This window comes from Culex pipiens, chromosome 2 (assembly GCF_016801865.2).
Source record: "Culex pipiens pallens isolate TS chromosome 2, TS_CPP_V2, whole genome shotgun sequence".
Lineage (NCBI taxonomy): Eukaryota > Metazoa > Arthropoda > Insecta > Diptera > Culicidae > Culex > Culex pipiens.
Genome location: NC_068938.1, coordinates 188,510,702 through 188,533,076, shown reverse-complemented (window position 1 = coordinate 188,533,076; position 22,375 = coordinate 188,510,702). Strand labels below are relative to the sequence as shown.

General features: G+C 40.5%; 3 protein-coding genes across 3 annotated transcripts; 2 read left to right on the top strand and 1 right to left on the bottom strand.

Moving 5' to 3' along the window:
- Positions 1-2,360: 2,360 nt before the first annotated feature.
- LOC120415150 (sterol O-acyltransferase 1-like) lies at positions 2,361-4,366 on the top strand. The gene is made up of 2 exons (XM_039576584.2): positions 2,361-3,006; positions 3,059-4,366. The coding sequence occupies exons 1-2, from the start codon at positions 2,550-2,552 to the stop codon at positions 4,078-4,080; spliced, it is 1,479 nt and encodes a 492-aa protein (XP_039432518.1). The 5' UTR covers positions 2,361-2,549; the 3' UTR covers positions 4,081-4,366.
- Positions 4,367-7,121: 2,755 nt separating this feature from the next.
- Positions 7,122-9,912, top strand: LOC120415133 (sterol O-acyltransferase 1-like). Its single transcript, XM_052708781.1, has 4 exons — positions 7,122-7,375; positions 7,780-7,847; positions 8,094-8,583; positions 8,640-9,912. Exons 1-4 carry the CDS (start codon positions 7,285-7,287, stop codon positions 9,707-9,709), a joined length of 1,719 nt encoding a protein of 572 aa, XP_052564741.1. The 5' UTR covers positions 7,122-7,284; the 3' UTR covers positions 9,710-9,912.
- Positions 9,913-12,964: 3,052 nt separating this feature from the next.
- LOC120415130 (mucin-4-like) lies at positions 12,965-17,064 on the bottom strand. Its single transcript, XM_039576555.2, has 4 exons — positions 16,905-17,064; positions 16,461-16,657; positions 15,946-16,398; positions 12,965-15,892 (listed from the first exon to the last, which is right to left on the bottom strand). Exons 1-4 carry the CDS (start codon positions 16,925-16,927, stop codon positions 13,011-13,013), a joined length of 3,555 nt encoding a protein of 1,184 aa, XP_039432489.1. The 5' UTR covers positions 16,928-17,064; the 3' UTR covers positions 12,965-13,010.
- Between the last annotated feature and the right edge of the window lie 5,311 nt (positions 17,065-22,375).

Genomic DNA, 22,375 nt, shown 5'->3' with positions numbered 1-22,375 from the left:
ATGGTAATATTACATCTGGGAAGGAGTACATCTTTTATGTCAGAAAAAAGGTGTAATTTTACCTCTGGAAATGTATAATTTTACCACTTTTCTGGTGTAATGTTGCTTTCTAAATTGAGGTAAAATTACATCATAAAAGAGGTAATATTTGACCTTGCAAAATTACAGCTTCCAAATTTACATTATTTTTTTCTGTGTAGCACGGTGTAGGTGACCCTAATGGCCAAATAAAAAAAAAAAAATACGGGTCTAATAATTTTGGCCAAGGAACCCCCATCAAAATTTTGAGCCCGATCGGAGAACTTTTTTTCGGTGTGTTTGTGCCCTTTTCAAATGGAATTTCTGAATAATTATCGAAACTTTTTTTCCAGGACCTTCGAATAATTGAACTTTGGATAATCGAACTTTGGATAGTCTAACATTGGATAATCAAACGAACATTGGATAATCAATCGAACTTTTTATAATCAATCTGTGGATAATCGAAATTTAGATAATCAAACTTCGGATTATCAAAACCGTGGATAGTAAAAATTGTCGCAAAATGAATCATCAGACTATTACAAATTCTGTATTTTTTTCATAATTATTCATATAACATCAAATTCGAGTTCTGCAACCCCTTTTTAGTCAAATTTAAATGCCTTCTTTTCCATATTTCATCACCGCTATCTGGCCGCCATCTTTGTTTTAAAAATGCTGAATCTCTTTAGAGTAGTTACGGGGTCATACATAAGCTCGACAGTCAGAAATAAGAAAAAAAAAAACGTGATTCATTTATCCGAAGTGAACATTTGCCAAGGCCTTCGGATAATCGAATCTGGGCTGTATTCGATTTTCCATGCAAGCCTCCATTTAATTTTGCGGGCTTTTTCTGATCGTTTTGGTTTCGTCGGCAAAGTTGTTTTATTATTTTATATATTTTTTGACTTTTTATTAGGGTTTCAATTTGGGGTAAATTCTCATATGTTTGGCACTCGCTCCTAATTCCATCCAATTTGCCGATTATCACTATTTTAAAAACTTATTTCGTAAAACTGTTGATGGAAACTTGCTATTTATCACTCGATTTTAGTTGAAAACCCCTTTAGTGAGCTGTAATTGAACGTCAAAGTGCCGATATGGCAACATTAGAGGCACGATGGAGTTAGATGCTGTTCCTCTATGAAAAACTGAATTTCCACGATACGTTTTTGTTTAATTTTCGTATGTTTGTGTTTTGTGATATGGTTTAGTGTACTAAAAAGGCATCTTTTGAAATACTGTCTGAAAAAAAAAAAACAAAATTATTTTCAAATGCATAATAAAATTCATTTGAAGGTGAAATTTTTCGGAAAATGACAATTTTTACGCAATACTATATTGCAGATTGCAGCGATTTTTAGACAATCATCAAAATCAAACCATCCACATTAACGACCCCCGGGTCTTTTGTGGTCTCTATTGCAAGTTTCTGCTCGAACCTAGGAGTCCGAAGGCTTGAATGGGGAGAGCACCCAAACTTCTTTTTACTCCAAGCAACCTTCCACCCCAGTGTTTGAACTGACGACCTTTGGATTGCGAGTCCAACCGCCGCCAGCGATTCCATCGGAGTAGGCTTGGTTTGGTGTGTTGTTTGTACTTATGGCATGGAGACGACTCCTATACCTGGAATGACTTAACGGCCTAACAACAACCAAGGCCGGGACCGACATTTTACTTCCTCATACGATGGAAGGTTGGAGCAGATGAGAATCGAACCCAGAATCATCCGCTTACAAAGCGGACAGCGTAACCATTCGACCACGCACTGCCGTCGACAATCATGCAACTTGTGAAAAGCTCTATACAAAAGTGCACACCTCAAACTACAGCAGAAAAAAACTGTCTGAGACACACACCCCTGTCTGAAACTGTTCTAAAGTGTTCGAAAGCATCAAAGCTCAGTCGAGACACGCACCACTATAGGCGAGCGGGGGGGAGAAGGGGTAGGATTTCAAGTGTGCAAATATTCGGTGTGCAGGTATTATTTGCAAGGGTGGAGAATTTGGTGCAAAGTTTGCAATATAACTTCAGGAAGGAAAAGCAGCCCTGCAAAAAAAAATATTTTGAATTCGGAAAACTTGAAAATTTCCCCATCATTTAACTTTTTTTACATTGTTGTTGAGTTTAAGCCTAAGTCCTCATCATAACCTACAGTTTGGCAGAAGACATCAAATCGATTTCAAAATCCCTCAAGATAAAGATTTCAGATTAAAATTTATTATGTATTACTATTTTACAATGTTTTGTTCGATTTTATGCTTGCATTGCGTTTGCATGCCATTTTTGTGACTCATCAACAACCAATGAATAAATCTGTTATCTCTTTAGGTAAGAGGTACAGCTAAACTTCCCCTCGCGGAATTTGGGGAACCTCACGTTCGCCAAAAATATAGGGATATAACATGTGCTATCCAAACGCAAACCAGCACTCATTCCGGAGGTAACCGTCTACCGATTCGGACAGTTTTGTGAAAAGGTCCCTAGAAATTTAGAGTTACCGATAGAAATGGATTGTAGCAATAAGGATGATCCTGATTTTCGAAGAAGAGGTGAATTTACCTATAAAACAGAGTGTTTGTGGAAATTTGATCATTGGTAGTCAACTTACAGTTCAAAATACTCCAGAACGAATCTCACCCGAGTTCTACGATGCAGCTCACAAGTCAGAACATACTTGCGTTAAAAGGATACGCCTGAAAGAGTTTGCGATCCGGGAATCTCTGCTCACCCAACTGCTCGAAGTTCCTCACATAAGATCAATCCGGCGACTCTTTGTGGGAATATTCTGCATGGCGATCCTGCTCACCGTGCTCTACAATTTGGCCGAATTCGGCACGCTGAACCTGGGTTTGGGAGTTTTCCAAGCAGGATTCGCCAAGCCCCACCTCTCGCTGGCCGTCTGGGTCACCATGCAGACGGCAACGTTTTGCGTTTATCCCTGCTTTATCGGATGGGCTTGCTATCGGAAGCGGCTCAAGCACGGTGAGTCATGTCTAAGTGGACAGTTTGTAGACTAATTTGCGATATCTTCCAGGTGTTTTGCGAGCGGTTTGTGATTACGCGTACTATCTGGGGGTTTTCACGTTCCAGTGTAGCTTCTTGGTTCTGGTGACCTGTTCCGTTGTTTTGCTGGAGCTGCCACCGGCGGCTACGGTAGCGGTGTTGATGGAGATGCTACGATTTGTCATGAAGATCCACGCGTTCTTTTGGAGTAATGTATCACGAGTTGTGGACAACTCGACTGGGGTCGCTTCTTTTAGGCAGTTTACGTACTTTTTGTTTGCGCCGACGTTGGTGTATCGTGACGAATATCCACGAACCAGTGGAATCCGATGGCCAGTGGTCTTCCGCCATTTGAAAGAGTTTGTTTGCTGTGTTTGGTTCTTCAGTTTGGTCTACGAATGGTTGGTGTTCCGACAGATTGGTAGTTTTGGAGAGGTGAAGCTGTCCGGAGGTCAGTTCGTGCTGGCGTTTTTCAGTGCAAGTGCGGCCGGACTCATGTCGGTGCTGCTGTTCTTCTACTGCGTCCAACACTGCTGGAGCAATGCCGTGGCGGAGGTTATGTACTTTGGGGATCGACAGTTCTACGAGGACTGGTGGAATGCGCACACCTTTGCGCAGTATATGCGCCGTTGGAACGGGATAGTTCACGATTGGTTGCATACGTACGTGTACCGGGAGTCGATCGAGTTGGTGTTCCGGGAACGTCGCTGGCTGGGAACCGTGCTGGTGTTTACGATTTCGGCGTTTTTTCACGAGGTCGTTATGACGGCCGCGTTTCGGAACTTGTATCCTGTAATGGCGATCCAGTTTGAGGTTGGCGGATTGACGTTCATGTTTGTGAAGGTTCACATGAGCCAAGGTTTGGGCAATACGATGCTGTGGATCATGCACTGCCTCGGTAACGGGGTCCACGTGTTACTGTACGCGATGGAATACTACGCGAGGAGGAACTGCCCAGCTGATATGGGTTCACTGCTGCATTACGCAGTTCCCGTCTCCTGGTCCTGCAACGGAATAGCGTTGAGTGGGAACTGGAGCACGTCGTGGAATTAGCTAGCATCCCTACTTTAGTAGGCTAAGCGTGCCAAGGTTGGGTTCAAAGTACAGGCTACGATCCGTAGTAACAGCGCTGTTTATTACCGATATTTACTGTAAATAACGAACCTGCGGATCGTGAAGTGATAGCCTATGAACTACTTACCTATAGTCGTTATCAGCCAGCCACGCTTTATTGTACTAACGCTGATAACGTGCCGGTAAACTAGTAAGTGCAAAAGGATTAAGGAGTTATTTTAAGCATCCAACATAGATCTCAATAAAAATACGAGGAATGTTCTAAGAGATAAATCTACAACCCTTTCAATACCTTACACCACATCCCTCAAATCCAGCTCATCGATAACATCTTTCTTCCTGGTACATCTGAACTTTGTTCGCTATCGTGGAACGTCACGCCATACCAGTCAAACGATAGCGAAAGCAATGCGTGTCGTGTGACTAAGCTAACGCTTGGACTTGGTCTGCGTCAAGTGTGAGCCGAGTGCACGCGTCCTCAAAGTACACGTGCACTCGGGGCGGTCCAAAACAACGCCGTCTTCTAATACACTGTTTTGGTTCATAGAGACACGTACACACGTACGCTTTCTTGAGAGCAGGATGGGCGATAAAGCAATCGGGATTTACTGGAGTAGGTTGGCCGCAAGAATGACGAATAAGTAGGCTTAGTGATTTTTCACGCTCGGAAATAGCAAATTTCACGGGTATCTCAATTTCAAAACACAAAATTTCACGCAAATTTCGCGAAACGAGTAAAATGTAAAAAAAACTCTGAAAATCTTATGTTAAAATCACAGAAACTACTTTTTATGCCTCATTATATATTATTCTTCAATAAACTAAAACAATCTTCACTAAATTTGAACGTGACACAAAAATTCTCTCAATTTTCAAAAATGCTGGTTTATGGATGGGTCCTATTTATATTTTGAAACAAAATGTATGGCATGCGTATTCTCATTTATTGAACTGCTTTTTTAAAATTCAACTAATAAAGCTAAAAAGTTTTCGCTTATTTGCTTCTGTTTTATCAGTTTACATTTTATTGAATCTCATATCAAAGCAAAATTTAACAATCTTGTCCAGCCAAAATGAGTAAAATAGTTTGAATTTTCTGCGACATTTAGCCCATTCAAAATAATTTTTAAGGTGTTCATCTCTCTTATCAAAAACTAAATTTATAATCAATAGACAAAAATGATATAATTTGTTACGAAATCGAAATTTTTATTCAAAATTAGAACATAAAACAAAAAAAGGTGGTATTTTTTTACTTTCACGGGAATCATCAACCCTAATAATCAAATATCGATAAAATTAAACAGGACTTCGAAAAAAAAGTGAAATCAAATGATTTTAAAATGTGATTTTAAAGACAAAAATTTCTTTGTTATTTTGAATAAAACAAAGCTTGATTCTTTTAATTTCTTTTGAAATTATACATTTCAAATAAAAAAGTAATAAAAGTTTTAATACAGCAAATGAAAATATTACTAAAATTAGTTAACTGAAAAATCTGAACAATTCTTCAAATGGTTCATATCAAGCTTTTCAATTGAAAACTAATAAAATTTACTTAAAAAGTCTTTATGGCTGAATCCTCTAATACTTTTTTTTAAATAAGATCATAATGAATAAAATATTAGAGGAAATTGATAAATTTCAAGAACTCAACGAAATCGTCAAAATTCCCTAACCCCATATTAGTAATTGAACAAGGTTATTCACTCGCTTAATTCTACAGCAGTTCTTAAGATTATTTTAATTCCTATTTCAGTTTGATAAAATATTTTGAGGAAAATCGTTACAGTTTCAAAAAACATGAAATTTCACGGGATTTCGCACCTCGAAGAGCCCACGCATTAGTATGTGTGAAGAGCCCACCATAAACAATGCATTGGATAGAGTTTGAGCATTAGTATGTGTGAAGAGCCCATCATAAACAAAGCTTTGGATGAAGTAGTATTGGTGTCTTTTGATTGTTTACATAAAAATAGGGAAATGGCGCGCCTAATCAAAAAATAATAATTTTTTGATAACATTATCACAAAATTTGATTCAAGTGGTCACGCGAGTGGTCCTGTGTATCTTGGGCATATTTCCGGACGTTTATCGTGTGTGTATGAGGCCGGAAACCAAGGAGCTCTTGAATCGGCCGTCTTGCTGGTGCAGCCGGAGAAGCAGAGTAACCGGCCGGTACCGGCCGGGTTCCTGTTTTTTCGGAGCAAGAATCCGACCGAAAGCTGCTCTGAATCGTGGAACCAAATTAAAGGAAAAATCCGAATCGACCGGGAAAATTGGGGACCGAGGATCGACAATTGTTCACCCCCCACTTTGTTTATTTTTCAAAATCTGACAGTAGACACCTTCGTTTTCTTCTTTGTTTTCTTGGTGTTCGTCATCGAATATTTTGGTTTCATAAACATGGCGGCAGTGACAGAGGGCTGGCTGTCCGCGAAATCGTGAAATTTCACTAACCCTACGAATAAGATAACTGAGTGAAACGATATGCTGGGATATCGAGCGATGTAACGACATCTTATATCACTGTAATTGGCAATAGGTTTCATCACCGGTCAGCCATACGTCGGCCATGTTTGTTTTAGAAAAACATACAAATCTTAACTAAGAATGAATCGATCAAAAAATGGTTTGCTATATGAAGGTTTAAGAACTATTTCGCATATCGTGATTTTTTTTTATATTTCAATTTATTATTTTTGAATATTATATCCAGAAACATCATTGACAGTCTTTGCTCCAAGAGTGAATGACACCATAAACGACCTTATGATTTAAATTCGAAAGCAATAAATTTTAAAATTGTTATCCCTTGGTTCAACATCCGCCACTTTAACGATCACCAGACCCCGATTAGTTCTACCACATTCACCGACCCCGCACGGGAAGAAGGGCTTCCACTTGTTACACACACAACGCGCACACAAATGCAACCAGAAAGCTGATTAGAGCCGCAACTCTAACGATCCTTAGAAGAAAAAAACTTACTCACCCAGTCCAGTATAGTGGCAAACGTACGGACTCATCCAAGTTCAGTTTGTTTTGTTCGGCCGTCGAGCCTGGAACGTCGTCTGTCGCTCTGTTGTCCAGTGAAAGTGGCCCTTTGTTCTGTGTGTGTGTTTCCATGATCTAGAATCCGGAATAGATTTGTGTGCGCAAGAAGTTCAAGAAGCTGTGAAGATGAGTGAACTCAACAGTTCAACGAACAGTGCCAGCGGATCGAGCTCCTGCGGAAGTTCCGACGGTGAAAGCAATGGCGTTGGGAAACGTGGTAGGTTTCCGTTGGATCATGATGCAATGAGGAAGTGGATACGGATTGTATGAATCATTCCCAATATACGAGGTTCGCGGTAGAAGGCGGTTTTGCTTTGATTTTCAATTAGAATACTGTCTAGCACCGCTTCCATGAATGGAAATGTAACGTACCATTGTCAGTAGAGCAAGCATGGTATCGAATATTAGGGTGATCCAACTTCTCATAGAAATATTAGTTCTTTAATTAATGTTTACAATTTAAGATCAGGATCAATCAATAAAATATCAAGCTTTGTGCGCTTAACTCTTATAATTATCTCATCATTATCTCGAATTACTACAACGAATAACTTCCTCAGTGCCATCGAACAGCGTACCGCTCTGTAAAAATGTATTCAACAAACACGCTCCCCCTTACAGCACAACGCGAACTCAAGGAAGAAGTGGTCAAAGACATGGCAATCGATAAAATGCGCGAAAAGATGGATGTAAGTTTCCCGCGAGTTACCAACTTGTGCAATCCTAATCGATAACACGCCACACGGAGAAAAAAGAGTTCCCAAAATCGTGAACAAGCGTTCATGAAAATGGGAACCTCGAACAAAGTGTTCAAATCCCATGGTACGATTTTGAAAAACGTACCATGAAATTTGAACACTTTGTTCGTGGTTCCCATTATCTTGAACGCTTTTTCACGATTTTGGGAACTCTTTTTTCTCCGTGCACCATTCCAGAGCTTAGTCCACAAGCTGGAGAAGGACGTCGAGCGCAAGCTGGACCTGCTGGTGGAGGATTTGGTGGGTGAGGTGAAGCTGTTCAATCTCAAAAACTACAAGCTGCGGGAGCTGTTCAAGGAGACGAGCTCGTCCTCGATAAGTACCGCCGACGGCGGCAGTTCCAGTAGTCGAGGTCGCAACCGATCGCGTACCGGTGGCAAGCTGCCGGACAAGGAGTTTGTGGCGAGGAACTCGCTGCTGACGGACCTCTTCGAGGTGAAGCACATCAAGACGATCTATCACATCTTCGTGGTGATACTGATTATCATGTTTCTGAATACGGTCGTGCACGACTTCGTCGATCGGGGACGCATCAATCTGGGATTCCGACCGATCGTGGCCGGATTCGGGAAGTTTCACATCGCGCTGCTGCTGTGGAGCTGCATGCAGATCGCTACCCTGTGTGTGTATCCGAGCTTCTGTCTGTGGGTGTTTGTGCGAAAGGACTGTAGGTTTTTGACAATTTTGTTAGAGTTGTCATTTGAACGATTTCTTTGATTCCAGATGAATCCCGCAAGGTTTGGGACATCAGCTCTATCTTCGGACTAGTATTATACCAGTGCACCTTTGTGGCGTTCGTTATAAAAGCCGTGCTTTGGTTGGACCTTCCACCGGCGTCTTCGGTAGCAGTCCTCATGGAAATGACCCGGTTCGTAATGAAGGTCCACGCCTTCGTCCGTAGCAACATCCCACGTGCCTTGGAAAGGACAACCAAATCTTCCTCGGAAGACAAACCTGCCCACGCCGTTGCAGTTCCATCGTTCTCAAAGTTCATCTACTTCCTATTCGCTCCAACCCTGGTATACCGTGACGAATACCCGCGCACTAAGCGAATCCGCTGGTCCGTGGTGTTCCGCCACGTTCTGGAAGTAATCGGCGTAATCTTCTACATCAGCTTCATCTTCGAACGCTTCCTGACTCCGCTGTTTGACCGATTCGGACACGCGGAAATCAGTTCCGGCAAGTTTGTCCTCTCCCTGTTCGGAAGTGTCATGCCCGGATCGCTGTCCTTCCTGTGTGGATTCTACTGCCTGCTGCATGCCTGGATGAACGCCAGCTCGGAGCTGTTACGATTCGCGGATCGTCTGTTCTACCGGGACTGGTGGAACGCGTCCTCGTTCGCCGAGTACATCCGATCCTGGAACGTGGTGGTCCACGACTGGTTGTACACGTACATCTACAAGGACGCCGTTGAGCATGTGTTCAAGGATTGCCGGTTTTTGGCAACCGTGCTGGTGTTCACCGTGTCGGCAATCTTCCACGAGGTGATCCTAGCGTTCGCCTTCCGGTTCTTCTTCCCGGTGATGTTTGTGCAGTTCGAGTTCATGGGACTGCTGCTGATGTTCGTGACGCGCAATATGAGCAAAGACGTCGGCAACATTCTGCTGTGGCTGATGCTGTGCATCGGAAACGGTATCCAGCTTAGTCTGTACAACATGGAGTACTACGCTAGGAGGAACTGCCCGGTTAGCGGAGAATCGCTGGTGGACTACTTGATACCGGTGTCGTGGTCCTGCAACGGAATCTCGCATAATCCGAACTGGACGATCAGCGCTCCGTGGGAACTGAATTGACTGAATTCCGTGAATGTTCATAGCTAGATAAGTAAACATAATTACGTCGAGATTAGACTTAAGCCATGTGCCATGAGGGTGGAATCGATTGCCTTTGACCAGTGATTGCTGAACGTTGTCTACTTCAAATATATATTTATTGCATGAAGTCTTGCAAAATCGTATTAGTTATATATTTAAATACAGAACTGTCAGTAAAGTGTGCATTTTGCCTTCCTCACTGAGGTAAGGCGATAATCCTGCTCTAAAAATGAACTTTGTATAAAAACGTCGTAGACCCACCTTCATGTATACATATCGACTCAGAATCGAAAACTGAACAAATGTCTGTGTGTATGTGTGTGTGTATGTGTGTGTGTGTATGTATGTGACCAACAAACTAGCTCATGTTTCTCGGCACTGGCTGAACCGATTTGACCCGAACCTGTTGCATTCGACTTGGTTTAGGGTCCCATAGATCGAGTTTTATACAGATTGAAGTTTCGATAAGTAGTTCAAAAGTTATGTATAAAAATGTGTTTTCACATATATCCGGATCTCACTTAAATGTATGTAAACTATGTCCGGATCCACCACCTGACTCATCGTTGGATAGGTTATCAAAAGACCTTTCCAACGAGTCCAAAACATTGAAGATCTGGCAACCCTGTCTCGAGATATGGTCACTTAAGTGATATTTATGTACTTTTTGGAAGCCGGATCTCACTTAAATGTCTCTAAACTATGTCCGGATCCGCCATCCGACCCATCGTTGGTTAGGGCATCAAAAGACCTTTCCAACTAGTCTAATACATTGAAGATCTGGCAACCCTGTCTCGAAATATGGTCACTTAAGTGATATTTATGTACTTTTTTGTAGCCGAATCTCACTTAAATGTATCTAAACTATGTCCGGATCCACCATCCGACCCATCGTTGGTTAGGTTATCAAAAGACCTTTCCAACGAGTCTAATACATTGAAGATCTGGCAACCCTGTCTCGAGATATGGTCACTTAAGTGACATTTATGTACTTTTTGGAAGCCGGATCTCACTTAAATATATGTAAACTATGTCCGGATCCACCATCCGACCCATCGTTGGTTAGGTTATCAAAAAACCATTCCAACGAGTCCAAAACATTGAAGATCTGGCAACCCTGTCTCGAGATATGGTCACTTAAGTGATATTTATGTACTTTTTTATTCCCCATCAAATCAGCCATTGTTGGTAATGAGTGAGGAAGGCTCCAACCACATAGGTGGATTAAGTTAGTTTTTTTGTTAAATCATACCGAAAATATGGACTTTCTAAGCAGTGACAACCTTTTGGTCCGTATCCATTGATCCCTCTTCTTTTGATCTGAGTACACCCAAAACCAAACACCACTTTCATTCAGTGATGACAAAGCTACTGACATCGGTTGGCAGCTTTACTGCAAATCAATGATGAACGCTAGCTTTGCAGTTCAGCAGTTCACATGTTAAGCTAAGCATATGATAATCCGTTCGACGCAGTGGTTTGCGCCAGTTAGATTTTTCCAACATCTGTCAGTCTGATAATCTACAGAGGTTGCTTTGTTTACTAGGCGATGACAGGCACACTACGATGACAGCCGCAAAGCTCTGCGTCGAACGGATAATCTTGTTCCCGAGCTTATTCCTATTGTCTTTTGCAAGCAGTAACATAACCAAACTTTTCGGCACCCTCAGCAAACGTCAAATCAGTACAAATTGCTGCCGGATCTTTTTCCGGATCTCTCCCGGAAAAGATCCGGCAGCTATTTTGTATGGTTTGACGTTTGCGGGGAGAGTCGAAAAAAGGTAAACAAATCACTTGGTGCATCAGCCAATAGAAGGAGCACAACCACGAACCATGAGGGCTTTTGTTAATTTGATTTGGTTAACCGCGGTGGATTTTCTTGAAATAATTCGAACTGTCAAAAATCCACCAAAGCATCTACCGGTGGATACTTTTCTACCACAGATTTTTGTGCGATCAATGTGGTAGATGCTTTGGTGGATTTTTGACAGTTCGAATTATTTCAAGAAAATCCACCGCGGTTAACCAAATCAAATTAACAAAAGCCCTATGATGACAGTGGTAAAGATTTAAGGAGGTATTAGACTATGACAAACAAACAAACAAACTCGCACTTTTTGACAGTTAGGCAGTTTACCTGCATTTGTTTGCAGAAACGTCTGCTTTGCTTTGTTTGCCAGTTTGGCAAACTGTCAAACACGAAAGAGTGCGAGTATGTTTGTTTGTGTGTCATACGCTAATACCTCTTTTAGACTCTCAATCGAAGCGATTTGGTTTGAATCAAAGTATGCCTAACATACAAAAAATTGGGTCCTAAAATGAAGCTTAGATTGCTGATATTATTGTTTACAGCGATAAAGCTTATTTTTCTGAGTACAATGACCCTTTGTACGACCACAAAGAGTTTAAAATGGATTTTTAAATCAATTTTGAAAAAATAACCTCGCGGTCCTTCTTGACAGAAAAGCTCCTACTTGACAGCTCGTTCCAAGGGGACCATAGTTGATCCATCGAAAAAATGTTGTCTTGTCAATAACTTTTTTTTGCATAAAAATGAAAAAAAGTGATCAGAAATGGTTTTTAATCGTGTTTTTTACCGTTGTACATAAAAATTTACACAGGGCTTTAGTACCCAATTGTATAGTCCAAATATATTGCTGTTTCAAATTTGGTAGGACCGATCTCACATCAAGCAAAACAATTTGGAATGTTCAGATGTAAACAAAGAGTGCATCCTGATCACGTTAGTTATTGTTTACATTAGGAACGAAGTGGATGGACAGTGTCAAGGCATGTAGATTAGATTAAAGGTAAGGCGAGTTTCCCAGCTGTCAACGCTTTAATAATAATATTTTTTTCGATCCAGTTTGGCATGGTTGTTTAGCCCTAAAATATCCGAAGTATATTGCCCAGAAAATGGAAAAAAATCGCTTTCTGGAAATTTTCATGTTAAAAATTTTGTGCTAATTATTTTTGACAACCGGAAAACCAGCCTTACTTTACATGATCTATATATCTAGGGACAATTTCCTTACTCAGCGTCTTTGGACCATTTACATTGTTTGACATTGGGTGTATTGTCGATCTCGTATGGGTGTAGACAGCGGAGTTGAAATGATCTTGTTTGTATGAAAGTTGTTGTTGAAGTCGTATAGGATGTTTGAGTAAGATTCCAAGTCGATAAAAAACAATCAAGTTAATTTTAAAAATCTTCTTTTATTTCGTCCTAACCAAAAAAAACATATTTTTTTTACAAAAAAAAACCCCCAACAAAACTCGATCACCACCCGGCTCCGCCGGTTATTGCATGCCTCATGGGCGGTACGGTTGCGGCCACCGTCGCCGGTCCCCCGTTGGCGCCCCCACTTTTCTCGTTGATTTCCGGACAGATCGTGCTCAGGTTAAAGTTCGCCAGCGAGCTTCCTGGCGTCGTCGTCGTCACATTCGTCGGAGGTTGCTGGTAGGAATGGTTGTTGGAGTAGTTTGTTGAGGCAGGTGCGTAGGTTGACTGCGACGATGGTTTCGGGGTGTTGAAGTTGAAGTTGGTGTAGGAAAGCGGGTCGTCTGGGATGCTGGGGGGTGGTGGGAGGATCGTCGGGAAGAAGTCGTTGGTGACGGGTTGTTTGTGGTGTTTTTTGGATTTGGTGGGGGAGGTTGTGGTGGTTTGCTGGTGGGTTCGCTTCTCGCTGGATGGGACGTAGTAGGGGACGTCTGCGGGTGTCGTTTGGTAGGATGAACTCTGGTAGTAAGTGGTGGATTGCTTCTTGTCTGTTGAGTAGCTGTAGTTGGAGTAGTTGGTAACGGATGCTGATGAGGTGGTAACGGTTGGAGGAGGAAGCGTTGGTAGTCCGTAGCTGTTGTCGATGAAGGAAGGCATGTAGTTCTGCTGACAGCCGTAGTTGTAGCTTTTGTTGTAGTCCGTCGAGTAGTCAAAGTTGAACGACAGTGGGTTGTCGGCGGAGTTGTACGTGCTGCAGGTATTGTTCTTGGCGCTAGGAGCAGCTATCAACGATTCGGCGGAATAGTTGTTGTTCAGCGGTTTCTGTTGCGTAGTCGAGTAGTTGCTACAACTGGGGTAGGTTTTGGTGGTGTTTCTTCTCGGTTGATCGACAAGCTGTTGCACGGAGAGGAAGGTGCTTCCGGAATCGTTGGCTTTCCTTTGGGAGCTGGTCTTGGTGGTGGTTGTGGGTGGTTGATAGTTGGGTAAGTTGTTCAGGGCAAGATCTCCGTTCAGGTTTGGTAGACTAGTGGCGGTGGGAGGATAGTAGGAAGACGAAGTGTCGTTCAGGATGTTGGTGAGTTTGTTTGGCGACCATGAAACCAAGTTGTCCTCTGCAGTGGGATGAGCAAAGAAGATATCCGACTTCCGGCTTAGATCGAAGTTTGTTTGATAGGAGCTGTTGTTGAATTCGATTGACGGGTGCAGCTGGTTGTAGTCCTGACTTGTGGTAGGGAGCTTTGGGTCTTGAGAAGCCATCCAGCTGACTTCGTACTTTGATTGTGTATTCGTGACGGACTGGTAATTGGTTACAGCTGGATACGAATTGTTCTTCGGCTTGGAGGAAGTTTTGTATGGTTGATGCGACGATTTTACGCTTTTGTACAAGCAATCTTCAACCTTGCTGTAGTTGGAAGAAGCGCTGCTCACTGGATATTGTACTACACAGCCTGAAGACGTTGTAGTCATTACCGAGTGCGTATATTTGGGCACACTTTTGGTGGTTGACGTCAGCGAGAAGGTGAAGCTCGTCGCAGGTTTCTCCGCTTCCGGCAAATCGTACTTCTTGGGCGTTTTTGCAACAGTCTTCGCCGCGTCAGGAATGTAGTTGGAACTGTAACTGGCAGCTTTGTTGCTACTTCTGGGTTGATGTCCGTACGTGCTGTAAGAGGGCGTTGTAATCGTTGAAGCGAATATCGCACTGTTCGTATACTGCGACTGGACGGTCTTCGGAGCGCTGGGAGTCGTGCTGGTCAAGCAGAACGTAAACTCGCTGACGATCGCTGGCTTCAGCAAGCAGTACTCGTCGATCGGTTTGCTAGAGGTCACCGGCGTCGGATAGAAGTACCCGGATGACGAAGAATGCTTGTAGTCGTAGCAGGACTGCGTCGAAACTGTGGTTGTGGAAGAAGTTAGCGTGAAGGTGAACGGAGCTGAGTTGTACCGACAGTCGGAACTACTCGTTGTACGAGAAGTCTTGTGCTCCAGCATGCTGTCGATCGACTGGTACAGGGTGGAGACATTCGTAGCTGTACTAGTCAATGGAATATCCGGCAAAGGAGGCAATATGCTCTCCAGTCCTCCGTATCCGCTGGAATTGAAGTACGACGAGAAGTTATCCAACAAAAGGGTATCACTAGCTTGTTGCGTCGACGCTTTCTTATCCAACTCCGTACAGTCTCCATCTTCCACGTCCCCAGATCCTTCGACATGATTCCCACTGGCTTTTCCACCTATTGCAACCAGTGGGAAGTTCATCAGATATGCAGCCGTCGGTGAAAGCGATCCCTGATGATCGTCAGTCTCTCCAACTGGGACTTGTAGATTCGCGAAAATATCCGCCGACAAATCTCCCTGATCAAGGTTCATATCCAAGGAATTCGCCTGATCTTCTGGTTCTGGAACATCATTCGCTTTAGTTTCCTCAACAACCTTTTGCTCAACCGCCTTATTGCACTCTTCATTCACCTTCTGTACACTCGGATCTTCAACTTGATCTTGTTCTTCCGGTTGCCCAGTCGACCCTCCCTCCTCATCAACCCTCGCTTTTTTCGCTTCCCTCCCATCATGATCCTTCACCCCCTCAACCTCCTTCCGACTTCGCTTCTTGCGGTACTGCTTTCGCTCCTTCTTCGATGGCTGTGGTGACCGCTTGAGCGCCGGAATCGGAATCTTCCCGTTCACGATCCGGCCCGGTATCACATCGATCGACTTTATCGTGAATTTTCCCGAAGATTTGCTCTTCTTCGGCGATGCTTTGGAGTCAGCGCCGGTTCGTGCTCGCCGTTTCTTCATGCTGATCTTGGCGCGAACATCCTCGTTGCTGACGATCAGGAGGGACGATGCGGACGGTACCATTGGCATCTGGAGCACGTTTCCGTTGTTCGATATGATGACACCGGTGGCCATTATTGGCGTTGGCAGCAGGGAGGATGTTACGTTGACTGAAATTTGAGGCTTTTAGAAAAATAATTTAAGAGCGTTGTTCTTCTTTTACCTCCATTCGTTTGCTGAAGCGTTCCAACAATCTGATTGTTGGCCATTACGAGGCACGTACTCGGGATGTTGACGGTGGACATTGCTGGCGTTGATTCCGCAGCAACCGCAGTATCATTGATTACGGTTGTGACAGCTGCTGGCTCTGCTGGTTGAATTTCTAAAGTCCTACATTCTAATGTTTTGTTCGAATTCGTGATATTCGCTGAAGCAGAACTCGTTACGGGACATTCCGCTACAACTTTGTCTTGCACAACATCTTGGTCCTTCGATACAGTCTTTTTGCTAACGTCGTCTAAAGGTTTAATTAGCTGATCCTCAGGTGAATCCCTCTTCGCGATCGCTTCCGCCTTACATGGTGGCACAGTGATGTTTGCTTTCTTCAGCAAGGCTGCCAGATCTTCGTTACGAGCAATCAGTGCCTGCAGACGTTCCTCCAGTTCGTCAACGTGTTCTTGAAATTAAAATAAAATGCTCAGTATTTTTTTTTCAATTTGAACAAACAAATTGAACTACTTTTCAGCAGCTCGTCCTGCTCCTCGAGGAAGGCTTTAATCTTGTCCTGTAGTTTCTCCACATGCTCGATCGTCCGCTGGAGGATCTCGATCTTGCTGAGCTGCGTAGCCGGCTCATAGTCGGGCAGCAGCTTGGCCAAGCTGTCAAACGTTTGGTTCAACCGGTCGCGGCGTTCCTTTTCCCAGATGCGGTTTTGTCTTTAAAAGTAAATTATTGATAAGGTAATAAATTTGATATCCTTACGTATCGGGTTATAAAAAAATAAATAAAAAATAATAAAATGTCTTCTTCATTCCATCACCTAAAACAATAAGATTTAAGTGCAAAATAAGCCTAATAATACTCAAATAACTGTATATTTCAAAAATATACAAAAATTACGATAAACTATATAAAACAATTGTGATTATTAAAATAACATAAATTTAACAATTTCAATCTTACGGTGATGGTTTCTTTTTTGTCATTCTAGCTAAGTTGGCAGCTGATCGGAACAGAACACATTTTCGATGTTGAATTTTAAAACTATTTACAAAAAATATACACGACTTTTTTGTCCACAAGGATTTGCGACCTGTAGGCTCTCGGTTTTGTTTTTATTTACGTTCGTGTTGTGTCAACGCAACGATTCCAACAGGTCCAGTGTGAAAAAGAAGCAGGAATGTTGATTGCCTCCTGCAGGGCACTAGCTAAACCAGCAGCTTGCACGATTTGGCCGATAGATGGCTTTATTCATGGCGATGTTAGCAATTTGAATGGACTGTTTGGTCTACCTTTGTCGTCTAAGCAGTTTTTTTTTGTATTTTTGTTAAATGTTAAATATTCGAAAATCTGTTGTTTGAGAAGGGATTTTCTAATCGATTTCCTGTTCTTCGGAAAAGTAGTATGTTATGATGAGGACTATTCGAAAAAAAAACAGTTACAGTCCAGACTCGATTATCATCCGAAGCCCTCGGAAAAAATCATTTCCGATAATTATCATTTATTAATCCAAGATGGCGGTTACAATCAGTCATTCAAATTTGACTGAAATAGGGTCGCAGAATTCGAAATTCATTTGTTTTTCCATCATTATTTTCCAAAATATCTAAGGCCGTTGCAAATATGTGTCAGTTTATGTCGCCCCCCTTCAAAATTGGCCTGAATAATCAGGGGGCAAAACAATATTTTTTTCGAAAAACTTCAAAATTTTAATGAAAATTAAAGTTTAATAAACAGAAAACCAGTCAAAATGCATTTCCCGCGTTTATAATAATGTTCAGCATGTTTGAACTCCTTTGAAAACATTTTAAATTTTCATGAAATACCAATGTACAGTCCCACGAAAAGTTTTTTCTTGCGAAAAAAAAAAATTTCGTCAATACCTCGATACTTTCAAAACTAATAATTGGAAAGCAACTGTACGCCTGTTAAATGCATTTTAAAACATTTTTTTCATCCAAATGTTGAAACCTTGGCTTGTGAGTTCAATTTTTATATTTTTATATTTTTTGGTTGCAACTTTTTTTTATGTTTGCAAAAATTGTACATGCAGTGTGTAATATTAAGTGTTTGTTTTGACGAAGGTGATGTGCATGCTTTTGCATTCGTTTTTTCCATCAGATTTTTTTCTGTGTTGTGTTAGGGACATGTTCAACATTTTTTTGCAAAAAATACGTTCTAATACAAATTCGGTTAAACACGTGTCGTACATTTATCCAACGAGGTTCACCGAGTTGGATAAATACGACAAGTGCTGAAAAAATCAAGGTTTGCAACGAGTTCCATACAACATTTTTTGCATTTCTGAAAAACACCCATTGAGTGAAATTATAAGTCGAATGTTCATGTATTTTGTCAATAAATCGTTTAAATCAAAGAAATGTTGAAAAGTATTACTTTTCAAAACTTGTGCTGAAAAGTTCAACTTTTCAGCATCCATTTCAGTGCTGAAAAGTCGGGGTGGCCACCTCGGAAAAAAACCGGGAAAACCGGGAAAAAACCGGGATTTTTATCCACCGGGAGAAAACCGGGAAAAACTCGGGAATTCGACTGACAAACCGGGAAAATATTTAAAGTTTAGTTAAAATTTGACAAAAGCCTCTTTAAATTATTCAATATGCTCTTTTCTCAATTAGAATATTATTCCTGTTATTCTAAATGAAGAATTCGCAAAAACTATGTTTGAATTTGTGTAATAGACTCATGCTTCTTGGTTATGGATGTTTCTTTTTCTGTTGTATCCTATTATATTTTTACATGGCGATTTTTTTTTTAATAAAGCAAAATGTTTCCTCTACCAGCGATTCTCAACCTGGGGTACATGTACCCCTGGGGGTACCACGAGCGGTCTCAGGGGGTCCGGAGGACAAACCCCGCAATGGCGGACATTTGTCCCAAACAAAATATTTGAGAGAAAAAAAAAACAAATTACTTTGAAGCAAAAATTAACAACCATGCTTAAGGTGCAATGAATTACGTGCGAATTGTTTTTGACCAATCAGAAAATGTTTTAAAAATATTTGAATGATAAATATATAATTTGCATTCGTTTAGAAATTTTATGAATTTGAAGTAAAGTGCACCGTTTTTTTTTGTTTTTTTTTCTACAAATATTTGTTTCAAATTTGTATATTGTGCCAACTACCATTTACTACCATGTTGGTAAAAATAATCTTATGTTTCATGATTTGGATACTTTCAATTCGACCTTTCTTTGCTAAAATATTAGTTTTGCATAAAATAAAAATTAGGATTTTTTGTAAGTGGATATTATGGATCTCATGGTACGAAAACAACATAACAGTAAATATCTCTCTAAATTTAAAGATCAAGACATTTCCTTCAAATTGTCACACAAATTACACTATTTTAAAATATTTTTCTTGGCCTGTATCTTAGCAACAAAAGAATGGATCAAAAATGTTCAAAAAAGAAAGCAGAAAAGAATTTTATAGAATAATTTTTCAACTGAAAAAAGCTACAACTTCAAAAAAAAAAACTATTTACAAATTTAAATTTACATAAAAATAAAATTTAAAAAAATATGGGGGATGTTTGTAGAAATGAAAAAGACAACAAAAATTTAATTTACAAAAAGAATTTCTCCAAATTTAAAGGCATTTTCAGTAGATAGTTTTAAAGAAAAACAGGGTACAACATTTTATTTTGAAGCTTTATTAGGAAAACTGATTTGAAGAAATGTACATGGACGTTGTGTGGCCTATCCAGTACATGTTTTTAAACAACTCTAGAAACAAGATTTACGACATTTTTAATACTTCAAAATTTTTTCTTTCTTCGTGAATTGGAATGTAAAAAAATCTCATGCAAACGAAAAATATCATGTATGAACGCTAGGGGGTACCAGCAGCTTAAGTAACACGAAAAAGGGTACCTAGCCTAGAAAAGGTTGAGAACCGTTGAATTATAATATATTTCAACTTAAAAATAATAATATCATGGAGTTTCTGTTTGTAAATATTATTTTATTTGATAATATTTGAGATTCTCAGCCAGACAAATTATTAAGGACAACTTGCAATGAATTTTTGTTTGCAAAGTTTTTTTAAATGTCGTTTGAAATTTATGTCAAATTTTCAGATATTTTAAAAATACAATATTTTTAGAATTCTGCTACAAAAAAGTCACTTGAAATACAGGCAATCACTTTTAGGTGGTTACTAAATCAACACAAAAATTGAGATCATGTTGAAAATAAGGCCGATGCTAATATTTTTCAAAGTTTTTGTCCTTCGGCTCTGGCCGGGGTCAAGTGGGGGAACAATCCATAGTCTCAACATTTGAATGCAAAAAGTGTTCAAATACATTTTACACTAGTTTATTTGTTTTGTCTTCAAAAAATGTAAGATTTGACGGTAACAAAAAAAAAACTAAAGGTGTAAAATTTAAATAAAAAAAAAGATTATTAAATAAACCCAAACATGCTTAAAAATGATTCCAAACGCAAGGGAATGCATTTTATATTGATTTCAGCTGGTTGCACTTAAATTTCAATTGAAATTTTGATGTTTTTTGAAAAATATTTTTTGCCCCCTGATTTTTCGGAAATGTTGATAACAATTTATTTTTGCAATTCTTTTCTTTAAAATTAATAAATTGTAGTAACAATTAATCTCATTCTAAAAAATAAAACGATTTTTTTATTTTGAGGTTATACAATCTACATGTATGATGATGAAAAATCCCAATCATTATGGAAATTAGATGTTTGGATTTGAAACAGATAAAAACGGCTTCGTTTACAACTTACTTAATTTTTACTCAAGATTTGAAAGCTTTCTTGAGGAATTCAAACATTGAACCAAATGTATGCGTTCAAAAAGTATGTTGGTACTAACGTTAGCCTAAAAAAACATTGTAGTTTGGTTTAAAAACATTTCGGAAAATTCCTTCTGGGCTCGGGAGAAAACCGGGAAAAACCGGGAAATTGAAAATCGAAATCTGGTTGCCACCCTGTGAAAAGTAGAACTTTTCAGCATTTGTTTTGAAATGTGTTTCTATTCGATTCTGTTATTTTTAGTAGATAAAAGTAGGCTGTTTCGTCACGCGAGAATGACAGGAAAAGTAGAAAATTTCAAGACGGAATTGCAAAAAGTACTTTTTGCAATTCAGTCGTGCTTACCTTTCCTGTCATTCGAAGACGAAATTACCTAATATCAATGGCCAATGGCACTTAATAACAAATATTGTTAATAGTTAATAGTTCTTCAATACCTTCAAAAAATACAGATGTTCGTACCATTTTTGCATGGAGAGCTTCCAAAATTGTATAGAGTCTTGTATGGGTGAACCAATAACACAAAATGGCTTTTTTGGTCATAGGGAAGGCCCTCGAAAAGTTTGAGACAAAATACAAAAAATCTTGATTAAATTTCCAAACAATCCTATCTGCATAGTAAACCATAACTCATAGGTTGTTTTGAAAATTTACTCTAGAAATATATATTCACGGAATCCGCTGAATTCGAAGATAATTGCTCATAAAAACTAAGATAACTTAGATAAAACTTAGTTAGGATCGTAGATTTGTTGATTATGCCGTTTTTTTTGAAAACCTTGAAAAATCTAAGTTGCATTATTTTCATTAGGGTTCAAGAAAGAACAAACACCATATGACACGCGTAACATTTGTTCACATTAGAAATAAATCGTCTGCTAATCAATTGGAACTACATTTTCACGCTCGATTGTCCCGATAGTTCATCCCAATTACAAAACTCTAATGTCCGTCTCCGCTGTTCCACAACTGACAACATTCATCTTGGTTAAGGGGCAACGCTCCTCAGTCCGAAGGGGTCGTCTCCATTCACGCGTAAAACAATTTGCCTCCGCGCGTGATCGCGTGCCCACGATTTCACCTCTGTCCTGCTCGCACGGGAGGACCCTAACCGATGCGTGACCATTCCGACCACTCTAGAACCATGTGGTGGTGTCACCATATCCACCACACCGAGTTTGAATGTATTGCCATTTGGAAAATGAGGAAAATTTTGTGGAAAACAACCTCCGTGCCATGGAGCGCCTCCTGTGGGGATTCGAGTTGAACTCCCTTCACTGGATTTGCATATTTTCCGCACGCCTCCGCCGACTGGAGTGGAAAGTTGGTGCTCCATTTTCCACAAACACACACATACGGGGTGAGGGAAAACCGGGAAATGCTATCACTCACGCACCTTTGCGGTATAATGTGGCCCGCCATAAAAATATACACTTTGATGAAGTCATGCGTGCTGACTAGACTCACCCCGCTAATTGGAGCTGAATATGTGGGTGTGAAATAATTGAAATTGTTGGAAATTTGTCATTTTGCTACCGGAGTTGGTGTGCCTGGCAAAGGTGCAAACTGCGTGGAAAGCGAACGAAAAACGGGGAAAATCAATTTTCCAGGGAAAGTTTGTGCTATGGAGGGGAGT

What these genes read in the sequence shown, in the direction of transcription:
- LOC120415130 (XM_039576555.2), bottom strand. Translation starts at nt 16,927, where the DNA reads ATGACAAAAAAGAAACCATCACC. An exon ending in GCAGGACGAGCTGCTGAAAA is followed by an intron (nt 16,399 to 16,460) that starts GTAGTTCAATTT and finishes TTTAATTTCAAG; the next exon opens with AACACGTTGACGAACTGGAG. An exon ending in GCTTCAGCAAACGAATGGAG is followed by an intron (nt 15,893 to 15,945) that starts GTAAAAGAAGAA and finishes CTCAAATTTCAG; the next exon opens with TCAACGTAACATCCTCCCTG.
- LOC120415133 (XM_052708781.1), top strand. Translation starts at nt 7,285, where the DNA reads ATGAGTGAACTCAACAGTTCAACGAACAGTGCCAGCGGATCGAGCTCC. An exon ending in AAATGCGCGAAAAGATGGAT is followed by an intron (nt 7,848 to 8,093) that starts GTAAGTTTCCCG and finishes GCACCATTCCAG; the next exon opens with AGCTTAGTCCACAAGCTGGA. An exon ending in GGTGTTTGTGCGAAAGGACT is followed by an intron (nt 8,584 to 8,639) that starts GTAGGTTTTTGA and finishes CTTTGATTCCAG; the next exon opens with ATGAATCCCGCAAGGTTTGG.
- LOC120415150 (XM_039576584.2), top strand. Translation starts at nt 2,550, where the DNA reads ATGATCCTGATTTTCGAAGAAGAGGTGAATTTACCTATAAAACAGAGT. An exon ending in TCGGAAGCGGCTCAAGCACG is followed by an intron (nt 3,007 to 3,058) that starts GTGAGTCATGTC and finishes GATATCTTCCAG; the next exon opens with GTGTTTTGCGAGCGGTTTGT.